Source organism: Balaenoptera acutorostrata, chromosome 11 (genome assembly GCF_949987535.1).
Source record: "Balaenoptera acutorostrata chromosome 11, mBalAcu1.1, whole genome shotgun sequence".
Lineage (NCBI taxonomy): Eukaryota > Metazoa > Chordata > Mammalia > Artiodactyla > Balaenopteridae > Balaenoptera > Balaenoptera acutorostrata.
Genome location: NC_080074.1, coordinates 84,913,618 through 84,934,577, shown reverse-complemented (window position 1 = coordinate 84,934,577; position 20,960 = coordinate 84,913,618). Strand labels below are relative to the sequence as shown.

Genomic DNA, 20,960 nt, shown 5'->3' with positions numbered 1-20,960 from the left:
GCTCTGTCAGCGTGAGGACCACCTCTGGGCCTGTCCCAGTGCCTGGCATGCAGTAACAAACAAATATTTGCTGACTAAGTGAATAAACAGAAACATAACCTGTGAGCTCGTTTTGAGTAAGTAACTAAGTCTCCAGTTACCAATTCCCCAAGTTGTGAAGCTTCACTCTTAAGTTTACTAAAACTGCCAACATCTTTGCACACTTAACAACTCTCAGCCACTCACTGGACTCTTCAGTATAATTCATAAGCAATGACTTGGTGTGACATTCTTATTTTAAAAGTCTCAGCTTTGGCACTGATAGTCACACTCTGCACTGTCACTAAGGCCTGATCATCTAACCACATCTTGACCACTCTTTCCCAGACAGTATCTGGCTTGCTGAGATTTCCCCTCGATTAAATATGAAATTATAACCATGAACTTACAACTGGGAATTTGATCCCTTTGTAGAGAGAACTCAAATGGTGTCTAGCCTAGTACCCTGCACAAAGTTTAGTGTTAAATATGTATTTGTGAATAGTAAAGAAATTTACAAGTTACTTAAAATGGCTATTAATTTACAGTTTTGTCATTTGACAATTGACAATAATTTGTAATCATATTCTATAAGAATGATCATACTGTTTTCTAGCTGAAGATTTGATGCTAAAAGAATAAACTGAAACTCTCTGACAAACTTTAGAGAAGACAGTACAGACTGTCAAAGCCATTTTTTATCCATTAAGGGTCGAAAGGGGGGACTGTCTTCTTAATACTTTATATTAATTTTCTATAATGAGCATGTATTACTTTTGTAACAGAAAACATTTTTAGAATTCCCTCTATATATTATTGTTAGAAAGTATAAACTTTGTCCTTAATAAAAAAAATTCAAATAGAAAAATTGGAGACCTCAAGGCAATTCGCCTCTCCTATCTACCTCAACTGACTTGTTTATACGTTTACTTAGAGAGCTTGCTGCTTATTACTCCCCTCTTCATTGCTCTGCCTCTTGCAGAGCCTCAGAAGAATTTCCTGTTTCCCCCACATCAGTCCAGCTAAAGTAGACCAGATAAATCTATGGGTGTTCTTTACTATTGTGCCTCACTCCTTTCTTCATCCCTTAACTAGACTGTAAGTTCCTTGAGGACAAGGACAACCTTCCCAACCTTTGTATCTCTAGGGCCTAGCACAGTGCCTGGCACCCAGCCACACTTCATCAATGGTTGTTATTAAGATGAATGCATTAAAACCACCTTGAAGAACTTATTTCCTTTAACACAAAGCACTTGAGGGAAAAAAGAATTACACCCCAAATTCGAAAACAATATTTTTAAAAAATCATATGCTATCTGGATATAAGAAATTCCCATGGCAGCACTTTTCTCTGCTAACTGGTCTGCCTTTGCCAAACTGGGCAGGGATGGTTGGCATGGCAACGCTCAAGTTCTGAGTGGACATCTCGGAGATTCCCTAGCGTCAACAGCTGTGGCTTCAGCCACAACCAGCATAGCAACTGGTTGGCACAAGTTTCTTTTTTAGAGAAGCACATGTTAAACATATAAACCAATCAACCAAACACGGAAACCCAGACCAAAACCTACAGCCACACGATAAGCCCTGGATTCCTGAAGAAATTCAGAGCTCTGCAAAGCCTGGCAATGAAAGGAGATTATCCGCAGTAGGGGTTGGGAGGGTGGGTGCCTTCTAAGCTGATCCTCTGAGAATCACCTTCCCCACTAAGTATCTCCCTTTAATTACTGTACACTACTACCCTGGTTGAAGGGTGACACTATTCTCTCAGTTAATATTACAACCCAAGTGTAAACCAGAGATCTGGGCACAACTGATTCCCAGTAGCTCATGTGTGGTCAGGCTGGAAAATACCCTTGGAGAAAGCATACTCAGCCCATTCGCCCTGCCACATCAGCCACAGTGACTCCGGAGCAGTTTGCATTAGGATCTGGGGTTGGGAAAGGTGGCCCATTTTGACCACAGGTCTTTTTTTGGCCCAGGATTCACTAGGTGATTTTTGTGATCAACTTCTATACCCAGAAACCAGGAACCTCAGAGTTGGATGGAGTCTTCATATTTACTTCTTTTTTTCTTTTTTAACTTTTTATTTCAAAACTTTCTGACAATGTTACCATTGCAAATATAATACAAAATTCCCATATACCCTTTACCGAGATTCCCCAAATACCTTACATAATCACATTACCATGATCAATATCTGGAAATTAATATGATATACCACTTTAATCTATACACCTTATTCAAAGTTCACGGATTGCCCAAATAATGTCTTTTTTCTGAACCAGGATCACACATTCTTTTTAGCTGTCATGTCTCTTTAGTCTCTTAATTCCTCAATATTTCTTTGACTTACATAAGCTTCAAGAGTATAGGCCAATTATTTTGTAGAATGTTCCTCATTCTGGATTTGCCTGAAATTTCCTCAGTTTATGCATTTTTGGCAAATGATGCCATGTCCTTGTCAGCACATCATGTCAAGAGGCACTCGATGTTGCTGTGTCTCATTACTGGTGACATTAACATTGATCACATAATTAAACTGATTTCTCCACTTTAAAGTCACTCTTCTTTCTTTTATAATAAGTATATTATGGAGAAATACACTTTGACTATGTCAGTATCCTGTTTCTCATTATACTTTTTCATCTAACACTCACCTATTAATTTTAGCATCCACTGATGATTCTTACTACCGTATGATGTTCGCCAAATGGTGACATTCTGTTTCCATTATTCCTTCTACACTGATTAACTGGAATACTTTCTCTTCTATCAATATAGACTGCTGGACTGCTGGATTCTTATTTTATTCTATGGGTTATTACGTATTACTGTCAGTATTTTTTCTCAAAATTTCCACTGATGTGGCCACTGGGAGACCTTTCAAGTTGAATCCTGTGTTCTCTGACATGTCCCCGTCACTTTTTTTAGCACTTTTTGGAAGGAATCTTATGATTAACTAATTCGTCTTTAAATTGCCTCAAAGTGCTCCAGCCATGGAGTCATCTGGCCTATGCTTGACAAAATCCAGGGTTAGAGACTTGCACGTCCAGCACAGAATTTACCTTCTCCAGCCAGTTCTGATGGCCAAGGGTGCTAGTCAGTCTTAACTTTGCTTCCTCAGCCTTCCTAGCTATGCATAGCGTGTAACTGAAGGTTGGCGGCTCAGCTAATCCTGACCAAAATTGTAACCTTATTCATGGAGCTATAATTAAATAACCCATCTAGAACTGTAATCAGATTACCCAAACAATCTGCGGATTCCACATTGCCAAAATGGCAGCTCACGCCTTCCCTCCCCTCTTAGCGCCACACCCACACCCAGATACCTAAGAGTGCGCCTCCATCTTGGCTACTACTGTTAACGTCTATTCAGTCCCTTTTGAAGAGTAAAGTCTGCATCTGACGATGACACAGCATGTTTTCCTGCCTTGTTTGTAGTTCTTTCTGAGGCTGGAGCCTCATTCCAAATTCTACTATGTATGTGGTTTCAAGTTCTTGTTCAAGGACCAGTTGTATTAGCAACACCTTGGGAACTTGTTAAGAAAATACACAGTTCCAGACTCTACTCCCGAATTATTGGGCAAATCTTCCTAAGCCTCTAAGTCTTTATCCGTGAGGATGAAGTACTTACTTTATGGATTGTCAGGAAGATTAAATGAAGTTATGCATGTGACGCGCTTAGCATTTTGCCTGATCCTATCTAAACGGTAAACAATAACAGCTGCTGTTATCCTCATCAGTTTTACTATCATAATTGTTATTAGTCAGGCAAATATGAAAAAATGTAGCGGGTGTTCTACTTTCTCCTGCTGAGTAAATAGATGTCCAGAGGGGTGGCAGTGCCCATCTCCATGATATTTCATGTACAGTTGGTGGCAGCAGAGGCTGTATACTTTGGCTCTGGTGGTCTCGTAAGGGATATCATGGAATGGAACTCAGGGAAGATGATGTCCTGTATAAAGGGACACCGGTTACCTACACACTCCCAACCTAATCATCCATGGAGAAAAGTCCTAGATTGTAAACAAAAGCGTTAACCTTCTACTCTGAGATCTGCCATTCTTCAGCTTCTCTGGGATTCCATCTCTTTATGTGTCAAATGATGATTTGATATTAGATGATTCCAGAACTGCTTCCATATCTAAGATGTTATGCTTCTATTAACCAGGACACTACGATCTACTCTCAGCATTCCGTGTGCAGATGATACTAATTTATCATTTCCGGCTGGACTTCTCCCCTTAACAAGAATTACATTCTTCTACGCCAAGAGGGCTATCATCACTAAATGAGACTAAACACAATGAAGAGAAAGCTGTTTCCACTTCCTGCTGTATTTGCAACTTCCCTACATAGGGCGACCAAATATATGCTATGTTTCCATTGCTATTTAACTCACACATCTACTCCACTGCCAAATATTCTTCTTTTATTAGCACTGGTGTACCTTCTAAAAGAATCAAACTTTTTATGACCACTCAGATTACACCCAAAGGCTAGAACTTTGATATCTGCTGTCTGTAACGGACCTTTGAAATAATAAATTACCACCACACTCCCATTTCCCTTTCTGCTCACCTCCAGTTCATCTGAAATAGGCCTAAACACCTGTTGCTCGTGTCATACCATCCTTTTCACTGAGCTTCCCTTTGTAGTACTATTATTTATCTTGTAACAACAAACAACATCGACAGCTAAGCTTTACGGCGCGCTCACCAGCCGCTATTCTAACCGCTGTACCTATAGCATCTCATTAGATTCTCACATAATCCTATGAACAGATGAGATACAAAAGCACCTTGTGGTGATTGTTTGCTGGCATCTCCCATCTTGTCCTCCAAGCCATTCTTTCAACGCCCATTCCAAAGTTATTGACTGGATTGTATCCCAAGCCTGTGACATATTTTCCCATATGCACTTTTGCCAGATTTAAACAAAATTTAATTCCCACAGTCCCACCCTTTAGCATACCTCTCCTATTATTTCCCATTTCACTTAACATGGGATAATTTCTCTTGTCTTTGCTTTTGCAAAACCTCATGTATTGTTCGTTTAATAATATCAACTTCATAGTCAATATCCTTTATGCTCTATTATCGTATTGTCTTACCCTGTACATTTAAAAACTGCTTTTCAGATTACTTGCCTGCTCCTTGTAGAAACCTCAGACAACACGGAAAGCAAAGAGAAGAGAGTAAAATAGAGATTCTACTTATTTATCTCAGTCAACATTTTGGCATACATCCCTCTCATTTTTCCCATATATTTATGCAATTGAAACAATACAGTATAAAAATGCTTTCAGTCACAAAAATTACATACAAATAATTTTTTCATGCCTTATTTGTCAATATATAATATAGCTCTACTAGCTCTTCTGTATATGAGCTTTTTGAAAAACATTTATATTGACCATCGTTTTTTGCCTACTCTCCTTACCATCATTCTCTATTTCCAATGAATAAAGAAAATCTGTTCAACAAGAATGTAACTGTTGTAATTGGGAAGGTTTAGATAGTTAGGGCATGCATCAAGAGTATTGTTTTTAGACTCAAAAATACTTATCATTTAAAGATAGACAAGCACTTGCCTTCATCTCCATCATCCCCAAATGGGTAGAAGAGAGCCACAGCTAAGTTGATAAACACAGCCAGGTTGAAGGAGATGCTTCCCCAGAGAGAAATGTGCCTTGAGAACCAGAACAGGGCAGGGTTACCTAGCGGGAAAGAAGCGCAGTGGAACAGAACAGAAAATGAATTTTGATTTCATCACAGGACCCCTACTGAAATAACATTTTACTAAATGCATTTTTGTAAACTACTATAAAACTACGACTTATTTTAGAACATTTATAATCGATACCAAAAAGGAGTTTTCTATTTGATTCCTTCTTTCTCCTTTAGCCAGTTTACATCTAAGCCACTGTAGAAGGATGAGTAATTCTGCAATTGCTAAAGGTGGTCAGAAAAGATGATTCTATATGAATTCTCTTTAATTTATCCCTAGAACAGATTAGGGGGGAAGAGAGTTTAGCAGCCGCCTGGGGCCCCTATTAATGGAATGGTATACATTTGCTGTGTAATTTAGTAATATTGATAAATTGGTCTCACTCCCATGTCTTAAAGTAAAATAAAACCCCCACCCCTTGCACAGATTTATCTCTGGCAAAAATTCCAAATCACAGTCACAGCTACCTGAAACTCTGAAACTTAACAGCACGGCATAGCATTGCTTACTGGGAACTAGTGATTTATAACACTAAGTTTTAAACCTTTAGGCTTCCTGAGAACTTGTTGGGTTTGCAACAGCAGAAGTAAATGAAATATACAACAAGAACTACCAATAAGTGGGAGAGGCTTTGCTGAATATTTTCAGAAAAGGGATTCTGTATCTGTCATCAGAAATGAATTAGCAGATGCATCTACTGAATACAACTGCCATTTACATAAACCAAAACTCAGTTCTTTTCACCTCTCCTAAAGAACTGAACAGATAAGTCATGCATATAAGTTTGACACGTGACTTATTCGAGTCTTGTCCATTCTCTAACTCTTAATAGTTTAACATCAGATTTAAAATATTGGAGTCAGTTGAGGGGGAAAGACATCACAATTTTCAAATAGAAATTTTATGCTTTTCAAATTATGTTCTGTGAATTCCAATCTCAAGTCTGTTGCTTACTTATAAACTACACTTCCCTTCAGTACTTCTTGTTTTCCTTCTCTTGGAATGGAGCATTCCAGCACTGGAGTAGGCTATGATTAGCCATGGGATTTAGTTGACTAATGTGTCATAAATTGTAAACATCTGCATCTCTATCATTCCTGAATTAGGAGTCCTCATTTTAAAAAGCAGAATATTAAGACAAAATCAGAAGATGTTGATGCATACATTTGTAATAACAAATCCATGAAATGAATTATATCTGTCTATAACCTGATCATAAGCTGCTTCCAAATTTTAAAAGTAAACTGTATGTTGGAAATTATTTTAAGATTTGGTTTTATAAAAAATATTTATTTATTTATTTGGCTGCACCGGGTCTCAGTTGCGGCATGGCAGGATCTTTCAGTTGTGGCATGTGGGCTCCTTTAGTTGAGGCATGAGGGCTCTTAGTTGCAGCACGCAGGATCTAGTTCCCTGACCAGGGATTGAACCTAGGCCCCCTGCATTGGGAGGGCAAAGTCTTAACCACTGGACCACCAGGGAAGTCCCAAGATTTGTTTTTTGATAAATGACAAAACATTTATCTAAAAAAGCACAGATCCTACAAGCACTGGCTCATTATTCAATTTACTTTTTGTCAAGAACAAAAAGTATGTTTATCAAATTGAGTTTTCATATGTATTCTGGACACCCAAAATTTTCTCTGAATTCCATAAGGTTCTACACAGTAAAATGCTAAGGAAGAGTAATTTCTATTTTTTTTTCAAATATTCTGCTAAGAAAGTGTGACAATGCATGCTACAATCTTTATCCAAAGATGCTATGTCTCAAGCTCAACCAAGTTCATAAACCACAATCACTGAAGTTCCTAGGGAACTAAAATGATGAAGCACTTTTGAGTAGAGGTACTGAGAACATATGCCTGCCAGTCTGGAAAACCTTCCCAAAAGTCAGAAAAGACCTAATCAAAAGTTTTCCCCTATCAATTTTTGTTAAAAACTCATGATATTTCTCATCTGGGAAAATAAAGTTTATTTTAAACTTGAAAATTTTTCAATTTTTTTGTAAACTTTTAAAAAAACTTTTTATTTTATTTTATTTTTTAACTTTTTATTTTATATTGGAGTATAGTTGATTAACAGAGTTGTGTTAGTTTCAGGTGTTCAGCAAAGTGATTCAGTTATCCATATACATGTATCTATTCTTTTCCAAATTCTTTCCCCATTTAGGTTGTTACATAATATTTCCAAATAGACTGGAGACCTGAGAAATAAGTGATGGGAACTGTATTATGGTAACTTTTAACTGTGACATTATAACCCTGCCCTATTTGAATGCAAGTGTCACACAATTTTTACTTTGATTTGGTGAGGTACAGATATGTTGAAAGATAGAATGACTCTCAGAAGAAAACATTAAACAATCTACTCAATCATAAGATCAGAAACACAAGAGGACAAAAGTGCTGGTGCCGACATCTCTCCACCCCATCCACTGACTGTTAAGGCCGGTCAGGGCCTGTTCATGCACTTCAAATCTGCAGCTGTTCCAAGGCTGAAACATACAGCTGCAATCTTGGATGTCATAATATTTATAAAACTATAGGATCAGCACTAAAAGGTGATCTAATTAGTCAGAGTTTTCTGTTTTCCTTAAGCCACAGGTGTTTTGGCTTCAGTTGTAGACTGAGCTTACAATCTTAAGCCTATAAACGATCTCAGTAACATCAGATGGCAAGAAATTAAGAACCAATTGAAATGAATACTGTCAGGTATCCCAAAGTACCAAGGTATCTATCATTATGCTCAAAATGAACCATTTCAGTTTACTGTACTTACTCCTGATTTTCTTCTGCCACTTCATCTCATTGTAGAGATCTTCCGTTTGCTGGAAAAAGTCATTCACTTTACTTCCTTGTTCATCCCTTTCCGTGGTATTGAACACACGGCACTTGGATTCTCGCGTGAGGTATTCACATATGTTGGGGACGGGAAACACTATTTGTTCCATTGTCCTATCATGCCGAACAATCTGAAAACATTAATTTGCATTTCTTTCAGGCTTCGGATGGTCTTAAACTATTTTCTGTTTTTAGCATGACTTTATTAATGATACTTTATGACTTCAGTTATGAAAAAATAGACCAACTTGAAGTATCTGAAACAGTCCTTTACATTTTTCTCTTTAAATGAGAGAAATTAACTGGACTAATGTATTATAAATATTATATTTTGTTATAAATAACAAAAGAAAATCTTTATTCTTTCTGGATTAGCATTAAACTCTTGCCACGCATTTTTATTTTCATGAAGTACATCAGAGAACTAAGAGGGTCTTAACTGGCAAGTGATTGGCTATGTAATCTTAAGCACAGCACTTGGTATATTTTTATCCTGCTGTTAGCCTGTTCTTCCTAAAAAGGGCTGTTGGGGAACAAATGACATATACAACATGATGTGCGCTGAGTTCTACAGAGAAAAATGCTTTATGTCATTAAAATGTGGCAAAACATATTTTTGTAGGTCTAACATCCATTCAAGCATATACCCAGATGTGAATAGTCATTATTTTGTACTTCTCTTATTTGGTATTTGTAAGAATTTAACTTTAAACAACAACAACAACAACAACAAAACCCAGGGTAAATGTTTTCATACAGCTTTCCTATGTCACAAGGGTTTGTGTAGACTAAGTCTCAAGCTTCATATTTATGTACTCTACTTAGCCCTCAAAAATGAATCACAGGATTGGTTTAAGGCAAAAGAGTCATTCTATTTCCGTTTGACTGGTATGGTGATGAGCAAATAGCCTAGCTCTGGGAAATGAGGTATAAGGAGAAATATCCTGGGGTTGCGAGGTGCTTCCAGGAAAGATTTTGCTTCCTGAAAAGACAGAAAGCCACATGAGACAAAGAAAATAACAACAAAAAATCAAATACACAACACAAAAGCTCTTTTTTGCCTGTACCGTCTTTCTTCCTGCTTAGAACAAAAGGTGGTGATGATACTTAAAACGTTGGCAGCCATTTTGCAACCATGAAGTGACATATCACCAGCATAATAAGGAAGACTTAGCAGAAGAGATGGAAAAGGTCTGAGTGTTTGAAGACATCACTGAGTCATTTAATCAATTATAGAACTACTGGTACCTCCAGGCCTCCCATTATGTGGGATAATCAAACATTTTTATCATTTAAAAAATTGTCAGTCTGGTATTCTTTTACTTGTAACTGAAGCTACCTTAAATGATATGTTATATACACAGAACACATACTAGAATACTATCATAAAATAAAGAAGAAATTTGTAGTGGTAAATAAAATTCTTGAACATAGGCTAAAAAAATCAATTGTACAAAAGAAGAATTGGACCTATTTGGTATGGTAAGCAACTATGTGTGGGAAAAAAGGGTTTACTTGATCCAACAGTGTCAAACATTTTTAAAAAAACTCAGGGTGCATTTAAGAAATAATGTTCTGATCACTAAAAGCCAAGCTTTTCAGCCCCTTTAGGACACGTTATGTTTGATCTTGGTTGTTACATTTTACAAGGGGCATTGACAGACTGGAGGGATTACTGAAAGAGATGGGAATGTGTTAACCGTAAAAAGCCAAAAATGTATACTTTTTAAAATATACTTATTCAACAAATGCTTATTCAGTCCTTAGGCGAGGAGTCCTGGGAAATTCAAAGTGAAAAAACAACATGAATCCCTATCTATAAAAGCTTGTACTGCTTACTAATCACAATGGTTCTTCAAATGTTAGAGGCAAGCTGTCGTGTTGACAGGGTAGCAAATATTCGGAACAGTAGGCAAACATAAAAGTGGGCTAGAGTGCATGTTTTATCAAAAAATAACTTTCTAATTATTGGAGTTATTCCAAATTGGATGTTTCCTCCTGAAGTGGTGAGATCACTATCACAGGAAGAATTTAAAGCAGAAACAGGGTCCTTATAAAGCAATTCCTCCTTGGATAGGTGAACAGACTAGGTAACCCACAAGGTCCTTCCTATTTCCCAGGGTCTTTGAGTCTATAACATATAGACAAACTATGATTTTCAACAATACTCATTATTATGCTTAGGCTCCAAGAACAGTGTTCAGTTTTGGAAATAAAAGGATGATCAAGACTAGCTTCTGCCTCAAATAGGGGACAAGTTACCCAGAAGAAGCTAACAGTATTCCCACATGACACATTAACAGAATGATCAAACTGCTGTGGGAGCGTAGTGGGATGAAATTAACGAATGCCTGAAGGAAGGAGGGGAGTCCTCTCTGAATAGGTCATATGAGCTGGTCTTTGAACGAACATGAGGATTGGTCAAAGTGAAGAATTTAGATCATCAACTCAGACTACTCCTTTGAACCCTTAACTTCTATATCCAACTTAATGCATTCCTCAAAGTCACCTCAAATTCAATTTATCCAAGAATCAACAAATGATCTTCCTGTTCATTTTATCTGCCAAAGCTAGGATCCCTATGCATAACACCAATTTCTGTCCATTTATTCAAACCAGAAGCCCCAGGGGCATCATTTTCCCCAGTATTTCCCTCACCTTACATGTGCAATCCAAAATCAAGCATCAAGCCCTTTACATATGTATATGTGTGTGTGTGTTATAATATATGTGTGTCTATTTTCTCTAATCAAGTCATCTTCAGTACCACCATTTCTCCCTTTTCTATCTTCCTATTTCATCTACCTGCATTCTTTGCCTCATTCCCTTTTCCAATCCCTTTTCCAAACAGCAACTTCAGTAATCTTTTGAAGAGAGTCATTCCCCTTCCTATGTTCTTTCACCTTCCCTTCATTTAATTCTACCTGAAATCCCATGCCCAAACTTTAGTAGAGAGGAACCTCTACTTATTCTTTTAATATATACTTTATGACAACCTTCTCTGTGAAATCCATCCTGAAATTCCCCAGGCACAGTTAATCACTATTTTCTCTAAATTTCGCTGGTCTTTGTTTATACAATTACTACACAGAATGACCTTCTCTATGTGTATGTAATTGGTAAAGAGTAAAGGCTCAGTAAACATTTACTGAATATATGTATTTACAGCTAAATCTCTCCTCACTGCTGGGAACCAATAAAAGTCCAGCTTCAATAACAGCCTCTGTCTCTCACACACAAGTATTAACCCAACCTCTACCTCTGGCCCACCTGCTATTCTACCTGCCCATTCTGTCTACCATTCCTGATATTCTCTTCTAATCACTGGCTTTGTACTTTGGCCTCCAGGACCTTCTGCAGAACCTTGGTGGTTTGATGATTTATTCGTATCAATTTCTCCGGCTTCCTGACTTTGCCAGCTTCCCAGTTCCTAAGCACCTGATGTAGTGAGCAATGTTTTTGCTGCTGGTCCGGCTCATGCACTGCACTAAGTCAAGTCTACCACCAAAGCTATTAATGTTTATAAACGTGAGCAAGGGATTCATTTTGAGACACAAAGTAATAATTCTCATGATTGCAAAGGTTTGGCAACAGTAAACAAGAAGGTACAGTGATTATGTACCTAGAGAGTTAATAGCAGTGATGCCATCATGCACTCTGCTGAAAACTAAAAATATCTGCCAAAGTGAATGAATGTGTGAATGTAAATTACGAGTGACAGGCGTCAACTACTCTGCTCACTTCTGCCTGATTAGCTCTGCCAACCAGTGTCAAAATGATACCATAGCTAGTGAATGACAGCCAGATGGGTCTCACAACACAAAATGATTAAGGCCATGTTGACCCACACCTCCTGAACTGCCACCAGCCCTTCAATAAGGTCTCATTTACGGGGGTGGTACTGAATTGCTGCAAAGTGAAATGGACATTGTTAAACCATTTCAAGCTCATGCTATCAACATGAAAACTTTACTAGTGCCTTCCGTTTTTCCCATCCTTCTGAATACTTTCTTACACAGAGATCTCTACTTTAATAAGCTTTCCATAGTTTTTAAAAAGAAACCATTTCTTGAATGATAATATCCACTATAATAATCCTGTCTCTAAAATATCACTGCTCTGCAATGATTTCTTCCAGGACCAAAACAAAACAAACAAAAAAAAACAACCTTATTAATTATAAAAGAGAATTTACATATATTTCTGGTCAAAAAATAAAGACAACTTTGAAAGATGTGCACATGAATTTCTTATAAGTCACTGCTCACATCTCTTCTTTTGGTATATATACTTTTACAGTTTATATCACTCAATTCTACTTCGTTGTTCTAGGAAACAATAATGAAAATGGTCTGAAAGAGAAAGTGCACATATCTTTTCACAGTTGGTCCCATTCAAGAAATAATAGATGGTTACCTCGATCTGTGCGGTGTGGTTGGCATAATACTTTAAGGCTTCATCTCCGTCATCTGGATCGGATCCTGGTTTGAGCATCTGCTGCAAGAGTTTGTTGTGGCGTGCCAACTAGAGGGGAAAAGAGGGAGGAAATGTTTTAGGACTTTTTTTTTCCCCTGTCCTGGGGACAAACTTTGAAAATACTTTGTCCACTTGTATACATAGCTTCACAGTTCTGGGGTTAATGGCAATTAATTCCATTTCAGGAAAGCATGTCTATTTGAAAGGCATAAATAACAACGTCACTATAGCAATCTTACATTTTTATTTGGCGATATAGCTTCTTAGCATGAGAAGACTGTGTCTTGCCCAGAGTAGGTATTCAATTACTATTTGTTGACTAAATACACATCTTCAATAATGTATAATTGTGCCAGGAAGAAGAAAAACCCACAGTGATATATAATTGATACTCCTTATAATAAATAACTTGATGAACACGGTGATAGTTCAGTGGGTAGTGGTACCAGTATAAATGGCAGCTTCCTATATACACATAAATAGGTATCTATGTTTCCTACAGCACCTAATCAAAGCTCTACAGTTAGCAGTTTGTACTAAAATCCTATGCTTCTACATGTTCATATGTCAATATTGGTGCTTTATGAGTACAGATCTCAGTTTTATTGTAATTGAAACTGAACATTTAAAACACAAAACTTTCACCATAAATTATCTTAACCTGCTGTTGATAGAAGTAATCTTTCTCATTTGAAGGTCTATGGAATTTGTTGGTCAGTTCTCTCACTTTGTAGATAACTAATACCTATTGCCTTCAGATATCTCTTTTATGGTTGTCTTGAACAATCTCTAAAACCTCATAATGTCTTTAACCTTTCAGATTTTCTATTAAGCCTCAAGTTCCCTGAGGGCTTCTAGTAACGAAGAATCTGCCATATAATTCTTTTATTCCTAGTACCATTCCTATCTCTTACTCTGTGCCAGGTACTATCCTAAACATTTAAGCACACGAACACATTTGATCCTAGTAAGAAATCCTGGTGTAAGCACTCTTATCCTCATTTTACAGATAGAAAAACTGAGGCACAGAGCATTTAAGGAAATTGTCTGTGAGAATGTAGCTTTCCAGCTAATAATAGAACCAGTACTGAACGCAAGCAGTATGGTTCCAGAGTCAATACTCTCATCAACATTAAAGAGCAATAAATAAGTCTTTGTATTACTCATGAGATGTTACTGTTAATTGTAAGTATAAAGAATGGAGATAAATTTTAAACAATAATCCAGAGCCTATAAAACTAAAACTAAATAAACAGCATCCTTGTTAGTGATAATTTGATAAGTTATTCATTCCATTGATGTTGCTCATTTTTGAAACGATTATTTTAGAATTGGCTTCCAGGAATATTTATAAATCACTCAAGAAAGCCATTTCCGGGGCTTCCCTGGTGGCGCAGTGATTGAGAATCTGCCTGCCAATGCAGGGGACACGGGTTCGAGCCCTGGTCTGGGAAGATCCTACATGCTGCGGAGCAACTGGGCCCGTGAGCCACAACTACTCAGCCTGCGCTTCTGGAGCCTGTGCTCCGCAGCAAGAGAGGCCACGATAGTGAGAGGCCCGTGCACCGCGATGAAGAGTGGCCCCCACTTGCCGCAGCTGTAGAAAGCCCTCGCACAGAAACGAAGACCCAACACAGCCATAAATAAATAAATAAATAAATAAATAAATAAATAAATAAATAAATTTAAAAAAAGAAAGCCATTTCCTGTTTTATATTTACATTTTATTTTTGACTGAAATGCGAATTATACAGATTTTATTACAAACCACAGTCATAAAACTTGTTGTGACTTGTAGGTGTTTCTAAAAATCTAAATGAGTTTCAAAGGATAAAACTATGGTAATCATTTAGGCACATGAGCATATGTTTTAAGAAATGGCCAGTTCTTCAAAGCATGGACTGGCATGATTTGTGTACAGATTGGATCTGGGGCATGAGAGAAAGAGAGGAGTTCAGGGTGCCTCCAAAATTATTGACCTGAGCGACTGAAAGTTTAGAAATGCCACTTACTAAGGAAAAATGCAGGAGGAGCATATTCAGGGGGTGAGTATCTGGATTTTGTTTTAGACACATGAAGCTTTAGACATCATCCAAAGGGAGAAGGTGAACAGGCTGTTGACGTTTGTCAGGAGTTCTGGGCAGAGGCTGGGGCTGGAGCTAAATGTCAGGGGTCATCAGTATACGACTGATATTTGAAACCATGAACCTCAGTGAGATCACCTAAAGTAAGCTTAGACAGAGAAAGGAGATCTAAGGAACTCTGACAGAGGCTAGAAAGATGAGAGGCATCAGCAAAGCAGACTGAGAAAGTTGGGCCAGTGAAGTAGGAGCAAAACCAGTGAAATCAGGTGTCCTGGCAGCCAAGTGAAGAAAGAACTTTAAAAAATGGAGGCAGCGATCATCTGCATCAAATCAGATGAGGAGTGGGAAGTGGTCACTTTTTTACCAACTTGGAAGTCATGGTAACCTTGACAACAGCAGGTCAGGCAGTGGTGGGCACCAACGCCTAGCTGTAGTGAGTTTAAGTAAGAATGAGAGGAGAAGTACAAACGATGAGTGTAGGCAGATCTTGAAGAGTGTTGCTCTAAGTGGGGAGCCAAGAAATAGGGTGGTACCTAGAGAAAGTGACAGGGTAAAAGGGAGGATTTTTTTTAAGATGGCAATTTTAATGTCATGTTTGCTTAAGAGAGATGGAACATTTGCTAAAGCAATGTCTTGACTAGGTGAGAATGGAATGATCTAATATATAAGTGGAAGAACTTGCCTCAGATAGAAACAAGTTCAGCCACAGTGACAGCAGAGAATACGGGTGGGCAGTTGTGGTGGATACACAGAGTAGTTCTTTTCTGGTTACTTTTATTTTCTCAGTGGAGTAAAAAGCTGACAAGGAGGATGAGAGAGGTTTGGGAATTTGAGGAAGAGAAGGTATGGAACAGTCTGCTAGGGAAAGTGAATGGACTTGGAAAATGGGATTGTCAGGAAACCCCAAGGGTCCCCCTTCTGCTATGGTCAAAGTGAGGGCAATAAGCATCTTTGTGTTTTTCTCCCTTGATGTTCATCTGTCAGGGTCCAGACATGGAGTAAGCAGAGTTGTAATTAATGAGGTTGTGGTTTTGCTGGGTGAGGTCAACAATGTACAAAAAAGAGAGAGGTGGAATTTAAGAGTCTATGCAAGGAATGTATATGGGACCATGGAATCCAAGCTGAATAAGGAAGGAAATGAAGCCAGGAGGGACAATGAAAAGGTGACAGGATCAACGAATTATAGCTTCTAACGTGGTTTTTTTTATGACTGTATTGCTCTATTTTTAAATTTATTTATTTATTTATTTATTTTTTTGGCTGTGTTGGGTCTTCGTTTCTGTGCGAGGGCTTTCTGTAGTTGCGGCGAGCGGGGGCCACTCTTCATCGCGGTGCGCGGGCCTCTCACTGTCGCGGCCTCTCTTGTTGCGGAGCAGAGGCTCCAGACGCGCAGGCTCAGCAGTTGTGGCTCACGGGCCTAGTTGCTCCGCGGCATGTGGGACTTTCCCAGACCAGGGCTCGAACCCGTGTCCCCTGCACTGGCAGGCAGATTCTCAACCACTGCGCCACCAGGGAAGCCCTCTAACGTGGTTTTAAAATGTGTTGGGAGTTAGGTGGGAGAAGGAAGGGCCAGTTAGGGAGGGCTAGTCAGAGTGAGCTACTCGGAATGGAGCTTACCGACAGAGTGCAGGGAGCAGTGATCAGCAAAGACCAGGTTTCAGGAGTGTCTATCATCTCATTGCTTCTCACACCTCCACACCACCCTGGTCCCAGTCACCATCTCCTCTCGCCTGGAATTCTGCAATAGCCTCGTACCTGGTCTCCTGGCTCCACCCTTGTCTTCCGGAGTCGCCTTAACCCAGGAGCTGGCGTCATCTTTTCGATCAGATGATGCCTCTTTTCTGCCCCAAACCCTCGGGCGGCTGTCACCTCATTTAGAGCCTGAGCCCCATCCTCACCGTGGCCAAGAAGGACGACAGAATCTGGCCCCGCTCCCTTTCTGGACTCCTCTCCTGCTACCCTCCCCGCAGTCCCAGCCCCACTGGGCTCCTGCCTGTTCCTTCAACCCGAGAAGCACGTTCCCATCTCAGGGATTTCGCAGTTGCGGTTCCCTTGGCCTGGATTCTCTTCCTCCGGATCCCCGCGTGGCTTGCTCCCTAGCCCTACTTCAGGACTCCTTCCAAATATTGTCTTAGCAATAACCATGCTTTCAGAGACCAACTCCCTCACCTCCCCCCGAACATCTAACTCCGTTTCCTGCTTTGTTTTTCTCCATGGCACACACTACAACATACCATATTTTACCATTGGTCTATTAGTTACCTCCCCCTGAAGGAAGTAAGCGTATGCCCTTACAGGACGTGGGTTTTCATCTGGTTTGTTCACTGCTGTTCACTGTTCCACGGCTTAGAACAGTGTCTGGTACATATTAGATGCTCAATACATATTTGTTTAATCGACTGAATGTAAGTCTTTAAATCTTAAATTATGGAGAGCTTCCCAAGGTGAGACATTAATTTGCATAATTTCTTTTAAATTCATTTATTAAAACTTTTATTTCTTTTTTCTTCTTTTTTCTTTGTCAACTGATGTATAGTTAATTTCCAATGTTGTGTTAGTTTCAAGTGTACAACAAAGAGACTGTTAATGTGTGTGTGTATATATTATATGTGTATATATATATATATTCTTTTTCAGATTCTTTGCCGTCGTAAGTTATTACAAGATACTGAGTAGAGTTCCCTGTGCTATGCAGTAGGTCCCTGTTGTTTATCTGTTTTATATATCGTAGTGTGTATCTGTTAATCCCAATCTCCTCATTTATCTCCACCCGCCCCCCCCCACCATCCCCTTTGGTAACCATAAGTTTGTTTCCTATGTCTGTGAGTCTATCTTTGTTTTGTAAATAAGTTCATTTGTAAAAAAAAAAGCTTTTACTTCTTTATAGTCACTTTATAGTGTCAAAATTGCTATAATTATTTTAAGAAACCACTAATGCTATTTTATGTGATATAATTAATAGTACAAACCTATACAAATAATTTTCATTTCATCCTGCTCAACAGAAACATGATAGGGCCTCTCTCTTTCCTTCAGTCTTAATGAAGTGATCTTACATTTGTCTTGGTTGATTGCAGATAAGGGGCACTTTAAAAGGCACTTTAAAAAATGCCTAGGTCTCCCTTCACATGTTCAAACATTTAAAATAATATTTTCATTCAGGATTATATAAGTAATCTATACAAATCTTGGAAAATTTGAAATATATAATTTTTTAAAATAAAAGAAAAGAAGTAATTGTACCATTTTTTTCTACCTGGATGTCTTTTATATTCTTTGTAACTGATGGCCTTTCCTGACTAAAGTCACCTAGTTTCTTTTTCCTTGTTCTGTGTTCAGATAGTGCCCTGTACATATCTAGATAGCATAATTTCTCATACTGTATCTTAGTAACTATTATTTCTCTCCAACAGGCTGTGACATGCTTGAGGAAGAGCACCTGGTCTTACTCACCTCTACATTCTCAGAGTCAAAAACAGAACTTGGTACATCAAATAGACAAAAATAAGTATTTGTCGAATCAGTAAAGAAATGGGTTAATGAATGACATTCATTATGCACTTAAGTGAGCAAGGACCCATAAATCTCAGTAAATTATCTGTTTTCTCCTTGATAAAAGAGAAAGGCCAAATAAATCTGATTAGATATCAGATGATGACAGAATTCCCAGTGTTTTCAGAAATAAATATTTTAATATTTTTTCTTGTCTCATAGCTATTCATGTACTTATATCCCTTCTGCTAGATTGTAAACTATTTGGAGAGGAAGGGACTAGATACTCAAAAAATGCTGAATTGAATTGAATGCTTTATGAAGCAAGGATAGCATTCCTATTATACAGACAAAATACAAAAAAAGTAGAGTATCTCACTGATTCTGAAATGTGTGAAAATGACTGGTATCAGTATAGAGCTCTCTTGGTCCAAATTTATAGTTTACTAAAAAGCACAGTACAAATTCTCAGAGACCAATTAACATATGCCCAATTGTTTTTTAAAGAAAGATTTAGTCCCCTATTTATGCAATTCTATAAAAAAATCATGTAGAATGGCCACACTGCCAACCAGAGATATCAGTTTTTCCTTAGAGATGGGGTCTTCACTCCGGCCACATTTTGTCCGCTATACCTGCCATGTACCTTTTTATATGACATAAAAAAAGAAAAACAACCCCAGCACCCAAAGATGCAATGGCATCATTTAGTATTACATTCTTTGGAAACCAAAGGTGAAAACACTTGATAAGTTTCTGGACAAGTATAGCACATCTGTCGAGAGCCATCACAGTAAGAAATCTAATTTAAATCCTAATGAAAAACTGGAAAACAGCTAATTAAAATAATCAAGGATAGCCATATTACAATATCCAACTGTACTTGACAGAGACCCTCACCACAGTACTCGAAATCAGCTGATGTCACAACACACCATAGTCTGGAAAACCAACCAGCAATCAATATTAGTAATAATGAGAATCTGAACATGGGCAACAGTACTGAATGCGAAAAGGGATAATGTCATAGGTGGGAAATCTCTGGGTTCTAGAAAAACTTGTAATCCACAACAATCTTTGTAAGGCAAAATAGTAGCAATTGTTTTATATATGATGTGGGTTTACATTTGTCATACCTGCTTAGTAAGGGATGCCAAAATGATTTTACCAATAAAGAACTCTCATTAGCTCATTATTACAAACAGAAAAACTAGCCCTGAGATAATTTGTTGTCTATCATAACAGAAAAATTTTAAAACAAAATGCAATGTAATCATGGGCAGATATAAGCATATATATAAGTGAGGAAGGGACCAAAAGCTTTGGTGGATAGTCAGCCTTATAAAAGAATCAAGACATCCCTATGAAGCAAAGGACTACCAAGAAGGGCTAGCGATTCTTTCACTGTATGTTGAAAAGAAAGGTGAAAATCATGTACCTCATTATTAATTATGACATATTTGTAATTTAGTTAAATACATATACAACACTGAATAGAAATTAACATATGTATATGTATATACACATACTTGTAAGTACAAACCTTATACATAAACACATATAACCTACAGCAGGGTCTTTGACTAACATTGTGCAGTTTTTAAAATCCAAGACTGGGGAATAAAGATGACAGACTTAGGCTTTTCATTTTTAGCAGCATCCCTTATTAAACCATTACACATTTGTCTTCTTATCATTAGGATTTTAGTGTTCATTTCAGTTTGGGTCCAAGTAAGGTTGGAGTGAAAAAACCAAGCAATTGCACTTGAACATTATTCAACAATAATTATTCTTTGGCACCTCTCATCTGTGAACTTTTTCATGTAAGCTCCACTTTTATTAATTGGTAAAACTGACACGGCTACCAGCTTTCCAAAGATCACAAAGTGAGCCACAGCCTGAAGTCAGAATAATTGCCTTATCTGCTTAGGTTTGGTACACTGCTTTTATACCAAACACTTTTCTTGTTTGAAGCAGAGAGAAATCAGCAAAAGAGGATATAAACTAAGGTTTTCACCTATTCTAAAAGGCTTAAAATACACAAGTCTTGTACTTTCAAGACATCTATTTTTCTCTGATTTTGTGATTCTGTTATGTGCAAAGCATAGAACTATTGTGGGATTATAGAGATAAGTAGACACTTCTTTTAAGCAACCTACTTTCTAGTTGGAGGAATTAAAACAATTACAGAAATGTAATTAAAAGAGGGAAAACAAGGGCAGAAATACAAGGAATCACATTTGGTTGGTGGTACTAGGAAAGGAATCATGTAAGAAATGCATCCGATAAAGGCTTTAAAGAATAGAGAAAATGATGAAGGG

General features: G+C 38.0%; 1 protein-coding gene across 3 annotated transcripts in view; it reads right to left on the bottom strand.

The window, feature by feature from the left end:
* The window catches only part of ITPR2 (inositol 1,4,5-trisphosphate receptor type 2), a 521,140-nt gene that overhangs the window by 100,674 nt on the left and 399,506 nt on the right, over positions 1-20,960 (bottom strand). For all 3 annotated transcript variants that reach the window (XM_057555894.1, XM_007194868.3, XM_007194867.3), the window contains exons 46-48: positions 13,004-13,111; positions 8,526-8,718; positions 5,612-5,737 (exon numbers count right to left, since the gene is read on the bottom strand). In XM_057555894.1, the coding sequence (XP_057411877.1) occupies positions 5,612-5,737; positions 8,526-8,718; positions 13,004-13,111 (427 nt within the window). The remainder of the gene's footprint in view (positions 1-5,611; positions 5,738-8,525; positions 8,719-13,003; positions 13,112-20,960) is intronic.